The sequence below is a fragment of the Thermobia domestica genome, chromosome 3 (assembly GCF_964235325.1).
Source record: "Thermobia domestica chromosome 3, izTheDome1.hap1.1, whole genome shotgun sequence".
NCBI lineage: Eukaryota > Metazoa > Arthropoda > Insecta > Zygentoma > Lepismatidae > Thermobia > Thermobia domestica.
In genome coordinates, this window is record NC_137456.1 from 68,196,466 (window position 1) to 68,218,338 (window position 21,873).

General features: G+C 35.6%; 1 protein-coding gene across 1 annotated transcript in view; it reads right to left on the reverse strand.

Moving 5' to 3' along the window:
* LOC145680472 (uncharacterized) overlaps positions 1 to 21,873 on the reverse strand; it is a 53,284-nt gene that overhangs the window by 24,922 nt on the left and 6,489 nt on the right. The window contains exon 2 of the mRNA XM_081751039.1: positions 158 to 264. Coding sequence (XP_081607165.1) covers positions 158 to 259 — 102 coding nt within the window. The 5' untranslated portion in view covers positions 260 to 264. The remainder of the gene's footprint in view (positions 1 to 157; positions 265 to 21,873) is intronic.

A 21,873-nucleotide genomic window follows, 5' to 3' on the forward strand; every position in this document is an offset into this window, starting at 1 on the left:
GAGAAGGGTGGTAAATTTTGGGGACATTGCACCAAAGCATTTGGGGATGGAGGCTTCACAGATATTAATATAGTATATCATCTGCCGAAGTTCATTTTCCTTTTTGTATTCTGTACGGAAACTAAAATACTAAAAATTAAATTGGCCGTGAACTTACCTTATTGCTTTGTGCGGTATGATTGGTTGTATCGTTCGATGTGACGAAGACTAGAAGTAATCCCAAAAGCACTGCGAGAGAGCACAGCGAATGTCTAGGCATCTTTACTGTACAACAAAACAGAAGAAAGACAATTTTAAATACTGAATTTTGTAGCAGAAATCAGACAGACATTAAAAATATTGTCTTAAAATTACTGACCTGAAGGTGTCATTGTGGATGAGAGATTATTATAAGTCAGAATAGAGAGGGAAAATGTTTGCATAAGGAAGTGGAAAATCTGGAAAATCAACAGTCCAAAAAGTTCCTGGACTGACACTGAAATATCGAGCTATTGTTAATAAGCCATTCCTGAAATATAGTTCATCTATTAAAGACATAATACGTTAGTTTTAAGGATAGCCACAAAGTTCCGGTTCCGCGAGGTATCGGTTCCAGATCTGGATCCGAAAGCCCAGTTCCAGAACCGGTTCCAGACCTAGATCCGAAAACCCGGTTCCAGAACCGGATCTTAGGAACCGGCTCCACACCTGGATCTGAAAACCCGGTTCCAGAACCGGATCTTAGGAACCGGTTCCAAACTTGGATCCAAAAGCCCCTAAAAACCCGTAAAGGAGGCACAAAGTTCACCTTCAAAACACTTCAAAGAGGACTATGCGCTTGTGCCCTCCCCGCCCAGACCCGCTTGTACCTCCCAGAAAAAAAAATGGTCCACCAGTGGGTGTTTAGCTAAATGAGTTTGCCTGTTTAGACAATGAGTTTGCCAGATACCAGTTTGTTCAGCCAAATGAGACAAGCAGCCGCCGCCTGAGCGCCTGCCTGTCGCTTCTACCATTTCATCTAGCACACTATTCACAGCCTGCCATCAGCTTGGGTTTAGCGTAGTGATGACCACAAAGTTCCGGTTCCGGAACCGGATGTTCTAAAACCGGATCCGTTCAAAGCTGAAAACCGGTTCCACCAGGAACCGATTCCGGCCATCCCTAGTTAGTTTCAAATGTATAGTTGCGTCCATTCGTTAGAGGCAGTTGTTTTAGAATCAACCGCTGTCCGTTGAGCTTGATACTGCATGACAATACTCCAGCCCACACAGCTATCGTTGCCAAGAGTGCAGTAAAAGACCGTGGCTTAGAGAAGATTCAAAATTCGCCCTACATGCCAGATTTAGCACTGCAGACTGGGCAACAACAACTGTTTGAACTGGAGCATTGTCATGTTGATAGTTGAAATTGATACATTATTTCTTCCATAGATGGCACTACATGTCATGAACGGTTTGTTAACAGTGGCGCGAAGTTTGTGCTAGGCCGGAAACTTTTGGGATTACCCCCGTATATTGTTTTATATTTGCGTTCCTGGGATGAATGATCATTTCAATAACCTAAAGGAAAAGTTCAGAAATGTATAAATTACTCTAAATTCTATTTAAATAGTTTAAATTCTAAATTTAAAAAAAACCCTCTAAATTCAAAAGCTATGAGAGAATTAATATAATCCAGCAGCACAACCAAAATTTCTTGCTTCAGGAGAAAGATGTATCTGAATTTCTAATATTCGGAAAAATGCTGTATGGTTGGGTTTCTTCAAAAAAAAGTTTTCATTGGAGGTTGAGGACACGTTCGTATTCTATTTGTGATTAAGCAACTTACCCTATCTAATATGTGCTGCACATAGAAAAAACATAATTGATATTACAAAACGTGTACAGCGGTAGAATACATTTGTATCTATTATCGGAAAAAATGAAATGAAATCTTTGAGTTTTACGTCCCACGGTTATGCCGGTTAGGCTAAAGGAGACGGTGATGATGAGTGATGAATTAAATGGTGGAATGAAGAAAGTGGGAGGAAACGGGAGAACCCGGAGAAAACCCACGCACACGGTGTTTGTCCACCACAAAGTTCACTTGGCGGGGCTGGGATCGAACCCGGAACCCAAGCACCAGAGGTGAACGCTCTACCACTGAGCCACCGCGGCCCTCAAAGATCTATTATCCGAGTCGCAAGTCAGAAACTCCCTGCTGTGTATCAGGATAATATGGCTATCATTTTTTTAACACCCTGACTTTATAGAAATCGTACAGAAGTTATCTAATGCGCGTCTTGAATATAATTTAAGAAATGGAATGTTGTATTTCGTGTGGGGAGTCTTCCAAGTTTACTTATTTTTCATCGTATTTCTTTTGTCATTTAGATGTATATTTCACTAACATGCTTTTGAATAAAGTTTTTGCATGTTAAATCTAAAGGGGGAAAACTAATATGGGAACAAAATATTTCTTATGTGCTTTTATGTGTATTAGCTTCTTTAGCATGCTCTTGTGACAAATTAATTTACTATTCATGTGGTAATTTTTATTTCTTACATGTGACTTTTGGATTCACTGTACTTGTGTATTAATTGGATGATAGCTCAGGCCCTATTGTTCGTAGCTCAGACCCTAATTTGTCCTAATTGTAGTAATAGTTAAATGGCAGCACGCAGGCTGGGTGTTCCATCCGGTCCGAGAATAAAAATGATTTTTTTTTAATGTATGTTTTTGTTCCTTCATGACTCCGCGTAACATAAGTGTAGCTGTCAATCATAATATGCGCAGGTTTATACCTGAATCAGGACTTGACTTTCAAGTGTGAAACTGTTCTGTATAACCTCTTTGTTACAAGGCCATTCAGAAGGGTAAGGCCATTGGTACCGGGCCAATTTTTAGAAAACTGCAAATGTCATGTATTTAATTTCAAATGTTAGTAGGTTCTCATTTTATAATTGGTCAAAACCATGAAACGAGAACCAAGATAGGCATGGTGGCTCAGTGGTAGAGCGTTCACTTCTGGTGCATGGGGTCCCTGGTTCGATCTCAGCTCGCATCAAGTGGGATTTGTGGTGGACAAACACCATGTTCGTGTTTTTTTGGGGGTTCTCGCACTTCAATCATTCCACCATTGCATTCGTTTCTTATTACCAACGTCTCCTTTAGCCTAGTCGGCATAATCGTGGGACATAAAACTGAAGTATTACATTTTATTCTCAAGAACCAATATACACAAAATATTGAAGGAGAGGAGTTTGAACGGATATCAAGGCATTGCCCCTCCCCTGTGGCTATTTCCTCCTCATGCCATTTCGTCGATAAGTACCTTTGTTATGACCTCATAATCATCCATTGGTTGCACCTCCGTTATTCGTTGGTTACATCTCCACAGAATAGAACAGATTCAAAAAATGTATGACATGCATATTCAGCTCAGTGAGGGTGGGGGTGTAAGGAAAATTAAACTGGCCCCTAAGAATGCTAGTTATTTTGCCCTGGCTCATACTGGGATACGAATTGGCTATTACTGCTGTAACATAAAAGGTTTTATTTCATGGCAATCAACATTGAAACCGGAAGTGATTGATTTTCTTGGTGCTTCCAGTTTGAACAGGGGAATTGAAAGAGAAGACGATACGTATATTTAGAGCGCTAAATCGAATACGAATAACCGCTACTCGCTATCTATTAAGGCTTTTATTTTATGGTGATCAAAACTAAAAACTGAAAGTGGATGGTTTCTGTAATTTCACGTTCGAATACGGGTTAAGGAAAAAGGTGGAACTTATTTTTAGAACTAAATCGATTGAAAAAAAACTGCTTCTCGCTCTCTCTTATCGTTTTAGCATTATGAAAATTATTGAAACCGAAACTTGTAATGGATTTCTGGTTTTAATAAAGAGTAATGGATGAAGATAAAGTATACTCTCGCGACGCTTAATGGATTGCAGAAAAACGTGTTTCAATATCTATTACCATTTTTACTCCATAACGATCATTGTTAATGCCGGAAGTGGTTCATTTTCTGCCACTTCCGGTTGATTAAAGTGGAGGTGGAGTAAATTCTCAGGACGCTTAGCTGATTGTAAAAAAAAAAAAAAAAAAAAACAGCTTCTTGCTATCTACAATTTTTAACCTTTAAACTTTAGTTCGGTACCAAGTTTATTTATTACTTAATTTGATTTATTTCTTTTATACTTACATTGGTCAGCTTTTTTTAAACAAAAAAATCTTTTTTAACATCCTACATTATTCACCGAAGCTAAGAGAAAGTGATGAAGAGAAGGATGATAATAGAAGAATGATGAAAATGTGAGGAAACAGGAGAAACCCGGGAAAACTCATTACAAAGGCACACTTGACGTCAGAAAAAATCGAACCAGGGACCCCACGCGTCAGAGGTTGAGCGTTGTGACCACTGAACCATCGCGGTCGAGAAACTAAAATATTTCCAGTGTGTGATTACCGGACTTTCATTGCATAATTATCTATACAATGTACTAATTGGTTTGCAAATCTTATATATAAAAGAGAACGCACAAATCCTTTGTTACCTCATCACGCTAATACGGCTGAACCAATTTCTTTTATTTTTGGGGGGTTATTAGGATTTGGACCCTAGATGGTTTTTATCATATCACTTTAATTTTTAATTACCAGTGTCTTGAGATAATTGACCATTCAAGTGTCCATAACGTACAAATCCTTTGTTAGTTCATCATAGGTAAAAATAAACGTATTTATATGCAACCCGCATGACCGTGTCACTCGGCGGGTTAACATAAATGACAGGCGATATAATGTTAACATTTACTGCAATCTACTATGGTTTTTATCATATCACTTGAAAGCGAAAACTTCCGGGGTGACCGCAGCGAAGCGGGGCGGGTTAACATAAATGACAGGCGATATAATGTTAACATTTACTGCAATCTTCTATGGTTTTTATCATATCACTTGAAAGCGAAAAAGTAAAAATTATCTAAGTAACAAAGTTTATTGCGTTCCGGGGTGACCGCAGCGAAGCGGGGTGAACGCTGCTAGTACTAAATGAAAGTAACCTAAATTTCGCAACATTTCGCGTGAACTTGTCCCAAAAACACGGAACAACTTCATGACACGAGCAACTGTTTCAACAGAACTATAGCAGCCATTGATTATTATATATATATCGGTCGTATGTATAGCAAATGTAAATAAGGAAGGCATAACTTTCGTTTGTGATTTGGCAATATTCATGTAACGGGAATTTATTTCATTTTCGAATTTAGTCTTTATTTTATTTATTTACTTATTCACAGTGGCGTATTTGCGATTTTGTTTCGGGAGGGCTTTGCTAACTTTCGGGGCGGGGCTTTCCCTGAAAATGTGAAAATTCTGCAAGATATTTAATATAATTTACTACTTAAGCCCGGAAGCTCCCCCCCTAAATACGCCACTGCTTATTCAATACAACACACTAGACCCAATTACAGCGTTGTTTATATAGTCTACGAGGAAATTTACTTACAGTCCAATCTTGAAAGAAAATAATAGATTTATAATTTTTTAGTAGATAGAAGCATGACCCTCCCAAAAGAAAACCTGATGCAAAACAACATGAACTTTACTTCTCTCTCCTCCGTGGTACCCTCCACATACATAAAACGCATATGCTTCATCTTTCGGAAACACATTGATATCAAAATTATCTTTCTAGCTTAATTAGGGGCTGAGCTATTGTGGTTTTAAATTCTTAACGTAGCAGTTGCGGCAATGGGCATTTAATAGTTATTAACCAACCTGAAATGTAGTTTTCACACATTTTTGTATTGAAATTTCTCTCTACGTATGAGTAGACATAACTTTGTGTGGATGCTAATAAGGAACAAACTTATTAGAAATAAACACAAACGCAATTTCTTTTATTACTATTTACGAGATCTTCCAACACAGACACACAAAAAAGGCTGAAATTGCATGTTTCATGATTCACATAATCTATTAATTTATTTGTATTTCTCTATTTTGAAGGATGTTGTGGAATGAACCACGTGGCCTATGTTTAGCAGAAGGGGTCCAGCTCTTTTCTCTAAAAAATGTTACAATTTTGGTAATTTCTGTTCACATTCGGTTAGTTTAAGGTAGTGTTGGTTAGTTTAAGTTAGGTTAGGCTAATTTAGGTTACGTTAGGATAGTTTAGTTTATGGTATATTAGTGTAAAGTTCATTCAACGAACCTTCTGATCCTGATGTAAACATTGCAGAATTGTATTACTCCGCCAGTCATCGGATGATTGGCTATCGGTCAGCGCTTCTTTCGAGAAGCACGTGCTTGTACCCTGTCGATGTTTTACTTATTCCACGCATGTAGCCATATTCTTAACTGTGATTCGCGCTAAAGTTGTGTCAAAACCACTTTCAATGCATGCGTATTCTCTTTTATTGTATTAATTCAATTTAGTTCTTAGATAAAGAGTTGTTTCTGTTGTCTAATTCTAAGGAATTCTGATAATGAGCCTTATAAGCAAGGACTATTTTCTTCTGCTGCATGGGTGTTCTAAGGCTCTCTAACCAATAAAATCAAACAATCAGCACGTGTATTTGTTTAGATGAGGTACTGAACGTTCCTTGAATAAACTTTAGAAGTCCTGCATAATTTTCCAAAAGATAATAGAATTTCGCTTATTTCTACTAATATTACGTTAGTTTAGGTTAGTTCAGGTTAGCTTACGTTAGTTTATGTTAGGTTAGGTTAGATTTGGTTACGTTATGTTACGTCTAAGTACTTGCATCACTCATTTCTCCTGTAAATTTTGTGTTTTTTACGTGCTTCTGGACCCCTTGTACTAAACATACCCCAACCACGTTACTATTAAATTATGTTTCTTTTCATTCTTCTAACACACTTTCCTACAAACTGTCCAAAGTAAATATTTTAAATTTATTTTTTTAAATTTTATTCGTGAACAAAGTAAGACCTGCGTATAGAAATTGAGCCAATATTAGGTAAAGGAGATAGGGTAACACCTAGGAGAAAATATTGTAACAGTATTAAATGTCCTCGTATGAGAATAGTAAAGAACACAAATGAATTATTTTAGTTGGATTAAGTTCCGACAAGCCGTGCCGCACCAAACGAATGTACTAAGGCAGCGGTTCTCAACCTAATTGCTATCACGACCTCCATATCCTCTTGCCAGAGACTCCCTTATAATTTCTGGTTTGTAATAAGCTTGTGTGAGATTTTTCATGTACCTACTGCGTAGATTTCACGATATCCACCTATTTCTATTTATTTATTTAATTAATTTATTTATTTATTATTTAAAATGGCGGAGTTAAGGCATAACCTTTTCTTCCACTCAACCACTTACATTTTACTTTTACAGTCGGATTTCATAATAGTTTTTTTTTTTTTTTTAACGACGAAAATACGAGACCGACATACAGAACAATACAGAAAATAAAACATGAAAAGTGAAAATGAAACTTATTACATACAAAATAAACACTAAAATAAACAAGCGACAATGCTGAAGATATGTTAAACTATTGTGTTGGAAAACAGATTTAAAGAAAAAAAAAACAAATGGATAAGATAAGCTGTGGTTAAATGAATTTTAAGAAGATGAACTATTAAAATGTTTTGTTCAAATAACTTGGCCTAAGGGACAAGATAAACAAAAGAACAAGGCCTTTTAATTGTGAAAACCATGATAAAGTGGGGGATATAAGGAGAATCCAGGCTGGCTAAAGGGACGGAAGCAGCCAAAGACGAAGGAAAAGTTATTTAGCCATGTGGGTGAGAGGATTTTACCTAACATTTATGTAAGACCTTTTTTTTTTTTTTTTTTTTTTTTTTGTAAAATCTTAGTTAGAGAAAAATTTGAGCTAAGTAAGGTTTTTTGTGTATAATATTTTGTGTTTACAATTTTTTTTTTATTTTAATGTAATTTTATTGTGTTCTTACATTTTTATTAATCATGACTCCCCTGGCCATATGCTAATGCTCACATTCTTTTTTGGCTAGATTTTACATATTTTATACCACATTCTTTTTTTTAATTTTTCTCTATTTCTTGGTTAAGCTGATGGGTTTCTCAGTGCAATCTATATATATAAAAGAGAACGCACAAAATCCTTTGTCCGCTCATCACGCTAATACGGCTGAACCGATTTCTTTCATTTTTGGGGGGTTGTTAGGATTTGGACCCTAGATGGTTTTTATCATATCACTTTAATTTTCAATTACCAGTGTCTTGAGATAATTGACCAATCAGGTGTCAATACGTACAAAAAATCCTTTGTCCGCTCATCACGCTAATACGGCTGAACCGATTTCTTTCATTTTTGGGGGGTTGTTAGGATGTGGACCCTAGATGTTTTTTATCATATCACTTTAATTTTCAATTACCAGTGTCTTGAGATAATTGACCATTCAGGTGTCCATACGTACAAATCCTTTGTTATTAGTTCATCATAGGTATAAAAATAAACGTATTTATATGCAACCCGCATGACCCTGTGACTCGGCGGGTTAACATAACTGACAGGCGCTATAAATCACTTGAAAGCGAAAAAGTAAAAATTATCTAAGTAACAAAGTTTATTGCGTTCCGGGATGACCGCAGCGAAGCGGGGCGGGTTGGGGTGACCGCAGCGAAGCGGGGCGGGTTAACATAAATGACAGGCGATATAATGTTAACATTAGTGCAATCTTCTATGGTTTTTATCATATCACTTGAAAGCGAAAAAGTAAAAATTATCTAAGTAACAAAGTTTATTGCGTTCCGGGGTGACCGCAGCGAAGCGGGGTGAACGCTGCTAGTTATTTTTATAAATTTCATAATTTTTGTTTTGTTGAGTGATTCCATATGCCGTTAACGCGCAGTGCAATTCAATCACGGAAATTAGGTGTAAACTTCACCAAAATGCAGTCGGTTACACACAATCTTACTAATTCCTGGTTACATTCCAACCCCCCAGCACCAGCTCCCACCTCACAACATTTCTCTCATCAAATTAACAATGTTACATCAAGTCCTCAAGTTAATGGGTCGCCCTTAACTAACATTTCAAACCTATCCGTTGTTAATCCCCCATACCAAATCTGAAAAACTGGTTACATCACAAAGTAAACTCATGCTTAGATTGTGGCTACTTTAAACGGAGTTGCCAACAAAACATTGACACAGTTCAAAAAATACCGACGGGTGACCTCTTCGACTGCTGGACCATAAATATATGTGGCAAACTTATGCCATCACAGGGTGACGAATACACACACTTTTATGTAGGTGTGGAACAAGTATCATCATTTACGGTCACTAAGCCTATAAAATCTCCTACTACAAATGCATTCATAGATTTCATTACAACTGAAATAATTATACCCTACGGCGTCATGCGCAATTTACGTCTCGACCAGCAAAGTAGTCACGTGAGCTCCAAATCAGAAGCATTTCTCAATTCTCTAGGCATTAAGGCCATATACGCGTTACCAAATTTGCATAAGTCCATAGGACAAGTAAAATCAAGAATTTCAAACTTGCAAACAGCCCTCAAATTTCTTACCAGACAGGACCACAAACAGTGGCCATTGCATTTACACAAGGCTACGGCTACAATTAATCACACTCCATTAACACAGTTTGGGGTTTCACCATCTCACATTTTATTTGGAAAGGAAGTGAGATTCCCAATTCAGAACTTTCTTCATGATGATACACCTCCCACTGACATCAATGACAGGCTAGTTATGCTCAAAGAACTACGGGACCTAATAGAATTCAGGAGGGAACAATTTTTTCAGAAGCATAAAGAAAAAGAGAAAGCCAAAAACACCCCCACCCAATTCATTCCCGGTTCCCAAGTTCTTTTAAAAAAACTCAGCACAAAGAAAAACGAAAGTAAACCTCTGAGGCAACTTTATACAGGCCCACACACAGTTCTGAATAAACTTAATAAAAATTCATATCAAATTAATGTTAAAGGAAAAATAATTAATGTTGCAAAGAACAGACTTAAACTATACATTCCAGACACAGAGAAAAATACAGTTTTTAAAACTAAATATAACAAATACCTACGCGGCATCAAGGAATAGGCAGCAAACATGGCATACAACCCCACCCAAATAAAAACTTATAACCCAATCCACTCCCACAAAGCACGCAATCTCCGTTGCAAACAACTCATATAACTTCATTGCATCCTTTCCACGCGTTTTTTTTTTTCTTTCAACCACATTGCTAAAACCATATTGTAATTATCTAAAACAGTAGTGCTCAAACAGTGTGTCGCTACCTATGTTATCTCATGCAGCAATAATTATCGTTTCACTATATTAAAGCATCATAGATGAATTGTAAAAACAGGCTGCATGATCTTTTAACAATCCTTAAGTGCATGGTATAAAAGCGTATGGTCAGTAACGAAAAGTTGAGCACCACTACTCCCAACCAAACTCACTGCCATTCATTAAGTGTCTCTCCTTAGCCCATCTAAATTGTTAACAAACATCCCTCAGGAAATTTAATATCTCAAACAGTCATAATTTTGCACTTTCAAAACGGTCTAGCTATAGGATTAGTGATAAAACACATTCCTATGATTGACTATGTATAGATAAAATGATGCACATACTTAAGTGATTGTGTATAATGTATACGTTCATACATTTCTTGTATATAGTGGATACCGAATGGATTAAACCGAAATTTGGTCAGTTAATTCATACTACAAATATGAAATACGACCAGTTTCAAACTGGAAGCTGTTTGAAAATTTTAAAACTTCCTAACTCTCTTAACTTCGGGTCATATGATAAAAAAAATAAAGTGATTTCTTATTTTGGTTAAAAAACATGTTGACAATTGCTTAATTGAGCATTTTAATTTCCGAGAGGCCACCCCTTGAGTTACCTCATATTGTTGTGAATTTGGTTCATTGTTGTGTATGTGTTCAGTATCACCAAAAACTATTAAAACCAACTTGTTTACATTTAAGAGTTAGGAAACAAATAAAATCCCACATCAAAAATATACCTTCATTGTGGCCAGCTTGCTGGAAAAAGACACTATTTAAATTAATATTGTATTTCAATATGCAGGTTTTGTTGCATTTGTATTTTTCTGGTATTTCAATATGTTGTTCTCATTAGTTTCATATCGTACCTCTTTCATTTAAATTGATTTTTAAACAACTCTGCATCTGTTGAAAATGTTTAGTAGACCTATTTTTGTTGTTCTTAACAGTACCGGCATGTATACTATAAAAATAAAATATGCCTATCAGAATAAAATTCAAAATAATATTTAAAAATATTTTCTGGTGTTAGATCTAATTATATTTAACTCTTCCGCTTATATTCGCGATCCACATAATAGGAGTCGCGACCCTCAGGTTGAGAAACCATGTACTAAGGTAACTGAACGTAACAAAACCAAACCAATTCATAAGTCATTATTGTTGTGTTGAAAAAGCTAGCAGCTGTTAACAGAATAAAATTCCTACTATAGATATACTACATTGACTTGACACCTGGTCTTCAGTTCCAAGCGCTGCTATCGGCTGAAGGAATTCCACTCCCTTCCATCATCCGCTCTCGTTTAACAACAGCTGAACCCTTATTGGCTCAACGCGTGGGTGTGTCGAGGGTGTGAGCTTTAGTTTGCGTTTTTGCCACGGATCAAGACATTTTGTCAGCACTATAGTTTAACATTCCGAGTTTATGCCCTTTATGCTATAGGAGACGGATAATTAATGAAAGCAAATTATTTTGGAATTAAATTTTTTGTGCTTTCCCATCGGGAATCGAATCCAGATCCACGTGCCCCAAAGGCACACGCACTAACCACTAGACCAGCGGGGAGGGCTAGTAAGGAACATACTTTTAGGGGTAAGCAGGGATGTAACCAGCACGTTTTCGTTAGATTCACAGTATTTTAAGAAAGGAGAGTGTACAACTTGTTTTTAGTCTAACGGAGGGTGACCAAATCGTCAACTACAAAAAAAGGGACACCTTTTATTTCTGGATAGGTTGCTCCTCTAAATATATTTTTTTAGCCTCTCCGTTCTCTCTCTCTCTCTTTCTGTATCTCTCACGAAAAGGGTAAATTTACTTATTTGTTTTAAGACCTATTGAAAAGGTTGTGGAATTAATTAGACAACAAGTAACTATCAGCTTTTTTTTTTTTTTTTTTTTTTTTTTTGTAAAGGTAAGGGATTAGGTTTAGGAAATTTCTTTAATCATCTATTTTTGTTTATATAATCATACTTGACTTCGTATCAAACAGACTAACCCCAGCCATTAGAGGGTTACGCCCTCTCTTTGGCATAGGTTTCAATACGTATTAGTTTTGCTAATTCAGGTACAATAGATGGTCTAAGTGTAATTAACTATCAGCAGCTAACAAAAAATGAAATATTTGAAAACATTACTAAAAGTATATGAGCGCTCATATCTGTCACCGACAGGATTTATAATTACTCGTAGCATCGGATTCCAACTTTTTTTTTTTTTTTTTTTTTTGCATTTTCTTACTTTTAAACATTATTTCACTTACAACTAGTTTTCTTTTTTCTTTCACTTTTATAGTTCCGTACCTATATTCTCCTTTCATAGTGCGTTACATCTTAGTCAAATTCGGAAACACTGTACTGTACTGATGACAGCGCTTCAATCTTCCACGCCCGAAACAGAGAGTAAAAACAGGTTACATTGTTCTTCATAAGACCTTTAGCCCTTTGCACTGTCGTCTGCGGAGTGGGGAGGCCTAAGAGGGAAATCAATGGAATCACCACATCCAATGCCGCAAACGTCGTAATGACGTTGCTCAGTAATTAGACATATTCAAATATAATCACATAGCTTAGAAAATAATCATATAAATTAGGAAATTTTAGCGATTCGAAAGGTTTTTGGTACCCAATGTAAGTAAATACGGGACATTTTGGCGTCCCGGGATAATTTTTCGGGACACCGAGAATGGTAGTGAAAAAACGGGACAATCCCGTTTTTACGGGACGGTTGGTCACCCTAGTCTAACGTCACATGATTATGTACCGATGCTAATGAAGGCGGTGATGATGAGATGAATAATAATGAGAATGATGAAAGCGAGAGCGAACGGGACAACTCCGAGAAAATCCACGCTCACGGTGCTCGATCGCCACAAAGCCTACTAAGTGAGAGCCAGCGTTTCTTTCAGAAAAAAATGTTCGGGGGGGTACACTTAGTATTCGGAGAGTCACATTATTTTCACACTATATTATTGTATTTATATTATATTATAGACTTAGTATTTTGGTCTTCTCAGTGGGGTCACTCTCAGAACTCTGGGGGCAGTACCCACCAAAAAAAAAAAAAAAAACATGTCTGAAAGGAAAGATGTTATAAAATAGAGGATCTGCCCTTACAACAAAATCTTGAAGCCATACATCAAAGTTTCGCCACCCCTACTCTGCCCACTCCGCCCAATAAGATCGCAATGTCAGGGGCGTAAATAAGGGCCCCGCAGACCCCGCATGCGGAGGGACCTGAAGCCATCAGGGGCCCCCAAATCGTGAAGTTGGACGTGCAGAAGGGGCCTCACTCCACGCTGTCTGCGTTGAGGCTCCCAAACCTTTAGTTACGCCACTGGGCAATGTATTGAGCCAACAATCATGGCGGAAACGAAAGTAGCCAATCAGACGATAACAGAAACGAGAGTAGCCAATCAGACGGTCGTTGCTCGTCGATGCTCGATGCTCGGTTGTTTTTTGGCTTCATTGATTTTATAGGATGAAAATACATATGGGCAGATCCTCTATTTTATAACATCCTTGTCTGAAAGAAACATTGGTGGCAGCTTGGATCGAACAGGAAGTCATGCACCAGAGGTGAGCCATCGTCTTCCTATTGAGCTGATGTTGATAGTATTTTGCGTAATGTTCAACATGCAATAAATCCCATTTTTTAAAAAATAAATACTGGACCTCCAAGGTCTTACTGTGCCTTAATTCATCATAAATATGAGTAATGCTAAATTCTACAATAATATTAGCATTTATTGAAAATAAAAATATCCAGACATACCAATCTATATATCTCATTGAGCTGAACGTAATGATATCATTGCATGTAAATCATCATGTCAGTCACCCTGACATCCCCATAAATGCTCGAATTTTCGTTAAGTATATGTTCAAAAATATAGTGTGTACCCACCACTATGTACACTCATGTCCAAAATTATTGTCGCATGTCTATAAATGTTGTTGTAGGAATATAATTTGATAACGAATTCGCTCGGTATTTCTTATAATGCTAGTATGTGTATAATCGGCAAAGACATGTATGTGGCAAACTTCATGTCAAAAGAGCATTAAATAAGAATAAAAAAACGAAAATAAAACTTTCTTGTCCATTTAGTTTTGTTTACTCATTCTACATTTTGTTTTACTCATTCTAATTTTCGTATTTATAATTTTTTTCCTGTGAAATTTACCACAAATATACATTTTCCGATTATACACATAGTATCAGTATTAAAAGTACCCTGCAAAATCATTATCAAACTATATTCTTACAAGAAGACAGTTATAGATATGCGACAATTATTTTGGGCATGAGTGTACTTACTCTCCTCCTTTCGTAAATTTAAGATAAGAATATACTGGACCCAGTGGCGTAGCACACTTTTGCAGGGCTCCCCGCATTGTATAGAGAAGGGGCCCTAGTTGTAAAGCCGATAGAAGTAAGGTTGAAGTTCTACTTCTTTAAATCTTTATTCATCGCAAGACTTCGGGGCCCCCTATACGTCGGGGCCCCCCGCACTGCGGGGGTTGCGGGGGCAGCTACTACGCCACTGACTGGACCATAACAAATATTAGGTCAGTATAGACGGTGTATTCCTGTATATGTCCCCATCATATCTCTGCATCATGTGTTGTTTTCGAGAAAATTCATTGAAAAACTAATGTTTTCGTGAATGTAAAAAATGGTTTCCGTCCGATATCAATGACGATACCAATGGTTGTAGTCCGATACGACAAAAAAGAAAATACATCAAAAGATTGCGATTAGGGATGCGCACGAGACAAGATTTGTGGCTGTCTCGTCTCGAAAATGTCCTGTAAAAGTGATGTCTCGACTCGAAAAATATATATTTCTCTATTGGAAGAGCCGTGTCTCGATTCGAATTTTGTCAGGAAAATCCTGTCTCGACTCGTCTCGTGCGCATCCCTAATTGCGATCATGGCCAATAATAATTATTTTTTTTAATTAAGAGAGACACAATTTTTGAACACCCCTAAATCGAGTTTTCGTATTATACTGAATAAGCACATCATACAGAGTTAAGTAATAATTTGGGTTTGGTTATATTATATGTAGTTCTCCAGATATAAGGTGTACAAAAAATTTTTTTAATTGAAAAATATTGGATCTTTTGATTGAAAAAGAAAAATAAGATTACTTCGAAAGAGATATATTATAAACAGAGTGGTGGATGAGCATTTAGCTTCAATCCTGCAAATTAGAGTATTCCGGGTCGAACCAGATTAAAATAAACTAATCGTTAGTAGGACTTAGCTTACAAGAATTTTGTAAAATGCATTATTGTTGTGTCTAACAATTTATATTCGACTACCTAAAGTTTTTTTTTTTCTTTTTTCTTTGACCCTTTCATAAAAAAGTTTGCCCGTCACTGCTTTAAACCGTGCTGTGGTGATTAGTGTTTTTGGAAATTGCAACCCAAACGCGGATGTTCAGATTCTGTAAAGTTCAGATGTGGGACTTTGTTGCAGTATTCTTTTCCAGGGTCCTATTACATTCTGCATTCGTTCTACGGTTTTTGTTGATAATGCCCTTCAAAGTTCGGCAATCCTCTTTCTAAAGTTTCTCTTTCCGTCCACTTCATTGACTGTGTTTTGCCGTGAGTTCTGTATTATCCACTATCTCCTATACTTGCACCAACTAGCTATGTATTTACAATTTGCCATCTTTGAAACTCAGAGAAATCTATTTTGTATCACCTCCGACTGCCTGCCTCCGTTCTACCCAGCCTGACGTACACAGATGATCATCTAACACACCATTAACAACAGGCAGACACTGCACACGTATTTTCAATATTATTACCTCAAACATCTGACATATTGCGAAACTACATTATTTTGATAAGCATCTGTATATGAAATTCAACATTAATGTATTTGATATATATCGAATTATCTGTGTATTTTCCTGACCAAAGTAGTTGACCTCCGTTCATCTTAACAATAATCTCTCTAACCTTTCAACTCTTTTCACCTTCAGATGTCATCTATTCAAATTTAGGTCAATGTGAATTACAATAAACGTGTATTTTTTTTCTTTCTTTCTTTCCAATGTCTTCTTGACAATTTATAATAATAATCCTTCTTTGACTTCTACAAGTTTTCAGTTATCAAAGAGTCTGATAGAATAGGGAAATCTGCAGCTTTATGTTTGCTTCTTATGGTGCATAGCACTATGCATAAATACTTTTCAAGATGCAGCAGGGGCGGCGATTAGGGGGGAAATAGGGGACAGTTGCCGCCTTTACTTTTCTGAAGTGACTTCTTAATGTATATAGTTTCATTTAGAAATGTAAAGTTTTTGTATGTATTACTGGTTCATAGAAAACATAATACCATATAATATTTGCCGTTGAGTGAATACTTATTAGTTATTTGTCTTCGCGTGGAGTTAAGAAAGCTACAGGAATTGCGTTTTAATTGCAATTTAAAGCAATTAATATTGCAGTTGCGTATTTCTTTAAAATGTCGTATACATATGCTTGTAGTATTTACTGTCTTTTATTTTCTAAAAGCAATAACATACATTTCAAAGCATGTGTGGAATTAAAAATTAAGTTGTTCATTAATCCCCAGTTTCAATGTAACTTCTACAAAACAAGCCTCATTATTCATTACAATGACTAATATTACCCTTTCTATTTATTTGTTTTGCAAATTTGTTATTAAATAATCTGATTACACAACATTCCAAACAGAATTTTAAGATGTTCATGAGTAAGGAATCAAATCTCTTCTTACACTTTCGTTGTTTAAAAGTACAAAGGGTTAGTACCTAAGATTGCGTTGCTCTTCTCAATTTTCTTTATAACTAACTAACTAACTAACTAACTCTATGGCCTATGGAACCCGGAGGTTCAGTGCCGCGTTCACAAAAGCTCTCCACTGCCTTCTATCCTTAGCTAACTGCATCCAGTTTCTACTTTGTATTCCAATCTCTGCGAGATCCATCTTAATATTATCCTCCCATCTGCGCCTAGGTCTTCCTAATGGTCGTTTTCCTATGGGTCTACCAGTCAAGACTTTGAAAGCGTTTCTACTTTCTTCCATTCTAGCTACATGACCTGCCCACCTAAGCCTCCTAGACTTCACGACCCTAACAATGTTGGGTAAACCGTATAAACTCTGTAGTTCCTCGTTATGAAGCTTCCGCCATTCCCCATTTTCGTTCCTCTTGGGTCCGAATATTCTTCTCAGGATCTCTTCTTCTCAATTTTCTTTATAAAATATGAAATTCAATATAAGGTATTTTAACTTAAATAGATAGTATCCTATTAGCTATAGGACCTTTCGTCAAACAAAACAAATTCCTTAATTCTTGCTAAAATAAATCATTAACGATTTGAGAACTGGCAAATGAAAGTTCTGCATCCATTATGTTTACGAGGGGGTGAAATATAGTTGTTTATAGTAGTATTAATAAATAGGGATCGGATTTTAAGGTGCAAAAATGTGGCAGGAAAAAGGGAATAAAAGGTGATGAAAAATCATTCAAAAAGGTGCAGGAAAAAAGGTGCTAATAGGATATCTTTATTAAGTTCTATAATATACATTCTTTGGGGACATTCTTTATTCATTACACCAGCAAATATTGTTAAAAACTTGGCTTTAAACATTTGACATAAATTGCAAAATTGTTTTATTTATTCTCATAAACTTGTACAACATTCAACATTCTTGGAATAAAATTGTACTGGGTTTTCAGAAACTAGTTATACTTGACTATACACAACATTTATATGGTTTCGAATGTTAATTTCTGTCGCTTGGAGCTCAGGTGATCCTTAATCATTGCTCTACATCAATGGAAACCAGTGGTGCATAAGCACATGGACAGGAAGTTTAGTTTGACATTGCAAAGGTTTCTACGTCCGGATTGATTCGCAAATTCAGTTCAAATTTGTCCTTAGCAAGTGTCTAAATTTATTGAATGTTATGTGCAAACGAGATTGAAAATAAAACATATTGTTTTGTCCAAATTTAAAAAAAAAATGAAAAAAGGGACAATAAAAGTGCTGAAGGCTGAAAGAAGTTTAAAAAGGGGAAATTTTATTAATTTAGCAAAAAAAGGTGCGACATTCACGAAAAAGATGCAACTAAATGCCTTCATTTCAGTTCGTTTTATGCCCGGAAATACATATTTTGAAATAACTACACTTTTATAAAAGGTACTGCACCTTAAAATCCGCTCTCTATTAATAAGGATTTAAAAAATGATGAGGACAGTGACACCGATTTGGAGTTCGAAACTAAAGATTTCTAGATAAGTTTTCACTAGATAAGATTTCTAGATAAGTTTTCACTAGATAACATTTCTACATACTTTTCACTAAATAAAATTACTAGATAAGTTTTCACTAGATAAGATTACTAGATAAATTTTCACTAGATAAGATTTCTAGATAAGTTTCCACTAGATAAGATTTCTAGATAAGTTTTCACTAGATAAGATTTCTAGATAAGTTTTCACTAGATAAGATTTCTAGATAAGTTATCACTAGATAAGATTACTAGAAAAGGGTATTATTACTATTGTTGGTAGTATTATACTTTTTTCGCCAATTATCACGTGCATAACAAATATACGATATTTTTTTAATATACGATAAATTTAAAGACAAATTTAAAATAAAATAATTTTTTAAAAAAATAAAATAAATTTAAAATAAAATAAATCTAAAATAAATTTAAGACAAATTTAAAATAAATTTAAGGAAATTGATAATTTTGTTCTCTGAGGTTGGGAACTCTGATCAGCTCCACTGAACTGTGCTCCATTGAACACCAAGTATGTACTCCTTGAATTAGCTCTTATTTGCTCCTTGAAAAGTTGTTCATTAAAAATAAATACATATAATAAAATAAGGGTTATGGAATGCAACGTGGCATTTAGTACAAGGTGACCAGACGTCCCGTTTTAGCCGGGACAGTCCCTTGTTTCCAACCTTTGTCCCGTTTTTTTATTATCAAACGGGACGCCTAAATGTCCCGTTCTTAAGCAAAAATGACCCAGGTGTCCCGTAAATTATTATTCAAAATGTAAATGATCAATGCAAATTCTACGCTCTTCCGTACCGACACTCATTGGGAAGTTTTAGCCGTGCCTAGAGCTTCTGAATGTTCAAATGAGAATTGAGTGTTCTCTGGTTCAAGTGGGAATTGAGTGGGAATTCCTAGTGTTCAAGTAGTTAAAAGTATTGCTGGGTTGTACTTAAGTTGGAAACGCTGTGTTATCATTTTTACTTGTGTATTTTGTAAACTGAAAACACTACTAAGTCCCAAAATGCAATGTGGAATTCCCCCTCCACCGCCCTCCGTCGCCGATTCGTATGCGTCCCGTTTCTGAAAGTAAAAGTTCTGGTCACCTTAATTTAGTAAGGTGTGTGGTCAGCGCAAAGGTTTCAAATCTTCATCGTATTTTTTTTTCTATATCTCACTTCACTTAAATAACGCCCCGATTCCTTCCAGATTCTAAACTCACACCGAAAATTCCATGTCTGTGCTGGCAATCGAACAACGGTACTAATAGTCTTACAAATTATCTTACATTCAACAATACTCAACAGATGACAGTATATCCACAAAAATAAAACGAAGTTATTGTACCTCGTTTCAAATATTTTGTGTAACTTATAAAACAATTTTAATACCATAATACTTAACGTAACGAAAATTATTTGTTTTGCAAATATACACATATTTGCATTAGATATTTACAATATCACGAATTCTCAAAATGAATTAAAAGAAACTTAATTTAGTAAAAGTTAATTCCTTACATTCTGGATAATTTTCACTGATATGAGATCTGACTGAGATTTCACTGAAAAAATACACTTTTTTTGCGATAATTTTACCTAATATAAAATTAGCCTCTTCCCAAATGTAATAGTTCAAATTCTTATGTATTAAACCCACAAAAAATACTGTTTAAATATTATTCAAATCATTCAACAATTTTCCGGTCGCTCATTGTCTTCAAAATTAATGATCTTTTGAAACAAAATTTACAAATAAAGGTAGATCACAGTTCAAGGGGAAAAATATTAACAACTTACATGATTTTTTCGTTTTATTTTTCTCTTTATGAAATATAAGTTTAAACGATTAAAAATAAATTATTTTAGATCATTAGTAATATTTATAAACAGATTTTTTATTGACAAAACTTAGTTTTGTCAATAAAAAATTTGTTTATAAATATTACTAATGGTTTAAAATAATGTGTTTTTAAACATTTAAACTTGTATTAAATAAAGAAAACAAAAAATGTAAATTTATCCAAGCGTGGGCACTTTTACCATTAATATGAACGGTACCGGTAGTTCATACAAATATTGAAAAAATATTGCTTGATGATACAGTACCGGTATTATATTATAATGTCAAGCATAGACAGAAGCTTGCTTCTGTAGTTTTTTTCTCCCATCCCATTCCCTTTTTGATATTTAAATTAAGTCATTAACTTATGTCTTTGAGCAAAATTAATTGTATTTGTTAAAAATAGAAGCAAAAGAAAAGTGAACAAACTGTAGCATTATTTGCTCACCATTTGAGACATGCCGGTATCCTGAAATAACATGAAACATAAGTATCTTTTTTTCTTTCTTTTAAGATGTCGCGTTGTATAACATGACACGATTTCATTACATAATCTCATAGCTGTGATGCAACTCTAGCAACAACATTGCACAGAACTAAGGTATGTCACCTACCAGTATATCAAGTTTTTTAGGTTGAGTGTCACAAGTTGATTCCCCTGCCACCCGCATATGTTCCATGTACCATAATATACACGTATATTACTACCTATTACTTTATTATATACACTATGGTTTGTTACTTCGCTACTTAAAAAGAGAGTATGCATTTGTATAGATCTACGTGTTGTGAATAAGTATTTTGTTATAACTCAGTATTTAGATTATTATAAATGTATTTCAGAACGTAAAGATCTGAGTTGAATGAGAGTTACTTGTTTTTTGCATTCTTATACAACACGAGATTATGAAAGGCAGGATTCACTATTAATGTATTGACTGGAGCTTGAAGGAAGTGAAATTGACGGATGCACGGACCACCATGCAGGACTAATGCTCCGTTTCCCACCATGTTTTTGGTCCACCTCTCCGGAAGAGATCTGGGTTACAAAAATAAAAAAAAAAAAAATGAAATAGTCCCTATTTCGGTCTTACGTCCCACGCTTAAGTCTTGTAAGCTAAAGGAGTCGGTGATGATGAGAAATGAATGAAATGGTGGAATGAAGAAAGTGGGAGGAAACGGGAGAACCCCGAGAAAACGCATGATCATTGTGTTTGTCCACCACAAAGCTCACTTGGCACGAGCTGAGATAAAACCAGGGACCTCATACTCGAGAAGTGAACTCTCTATCGCTAAGTCACCGTGTTTCCCATCTGAATTACAAGAGCGCACCACTAACTCTGAGTATAGATATGACATATTTTGATCAATATGTTTTCTTATGATCTTAAACTAAAATTATTCTTTATATGACAAAAGTAATTCTAAGTGGTAATCAGAAGCCTTATATTTGCAGATCCTTTACTTTTCCTATCAAAACAGTTAAAATGTTGATAGGACTATG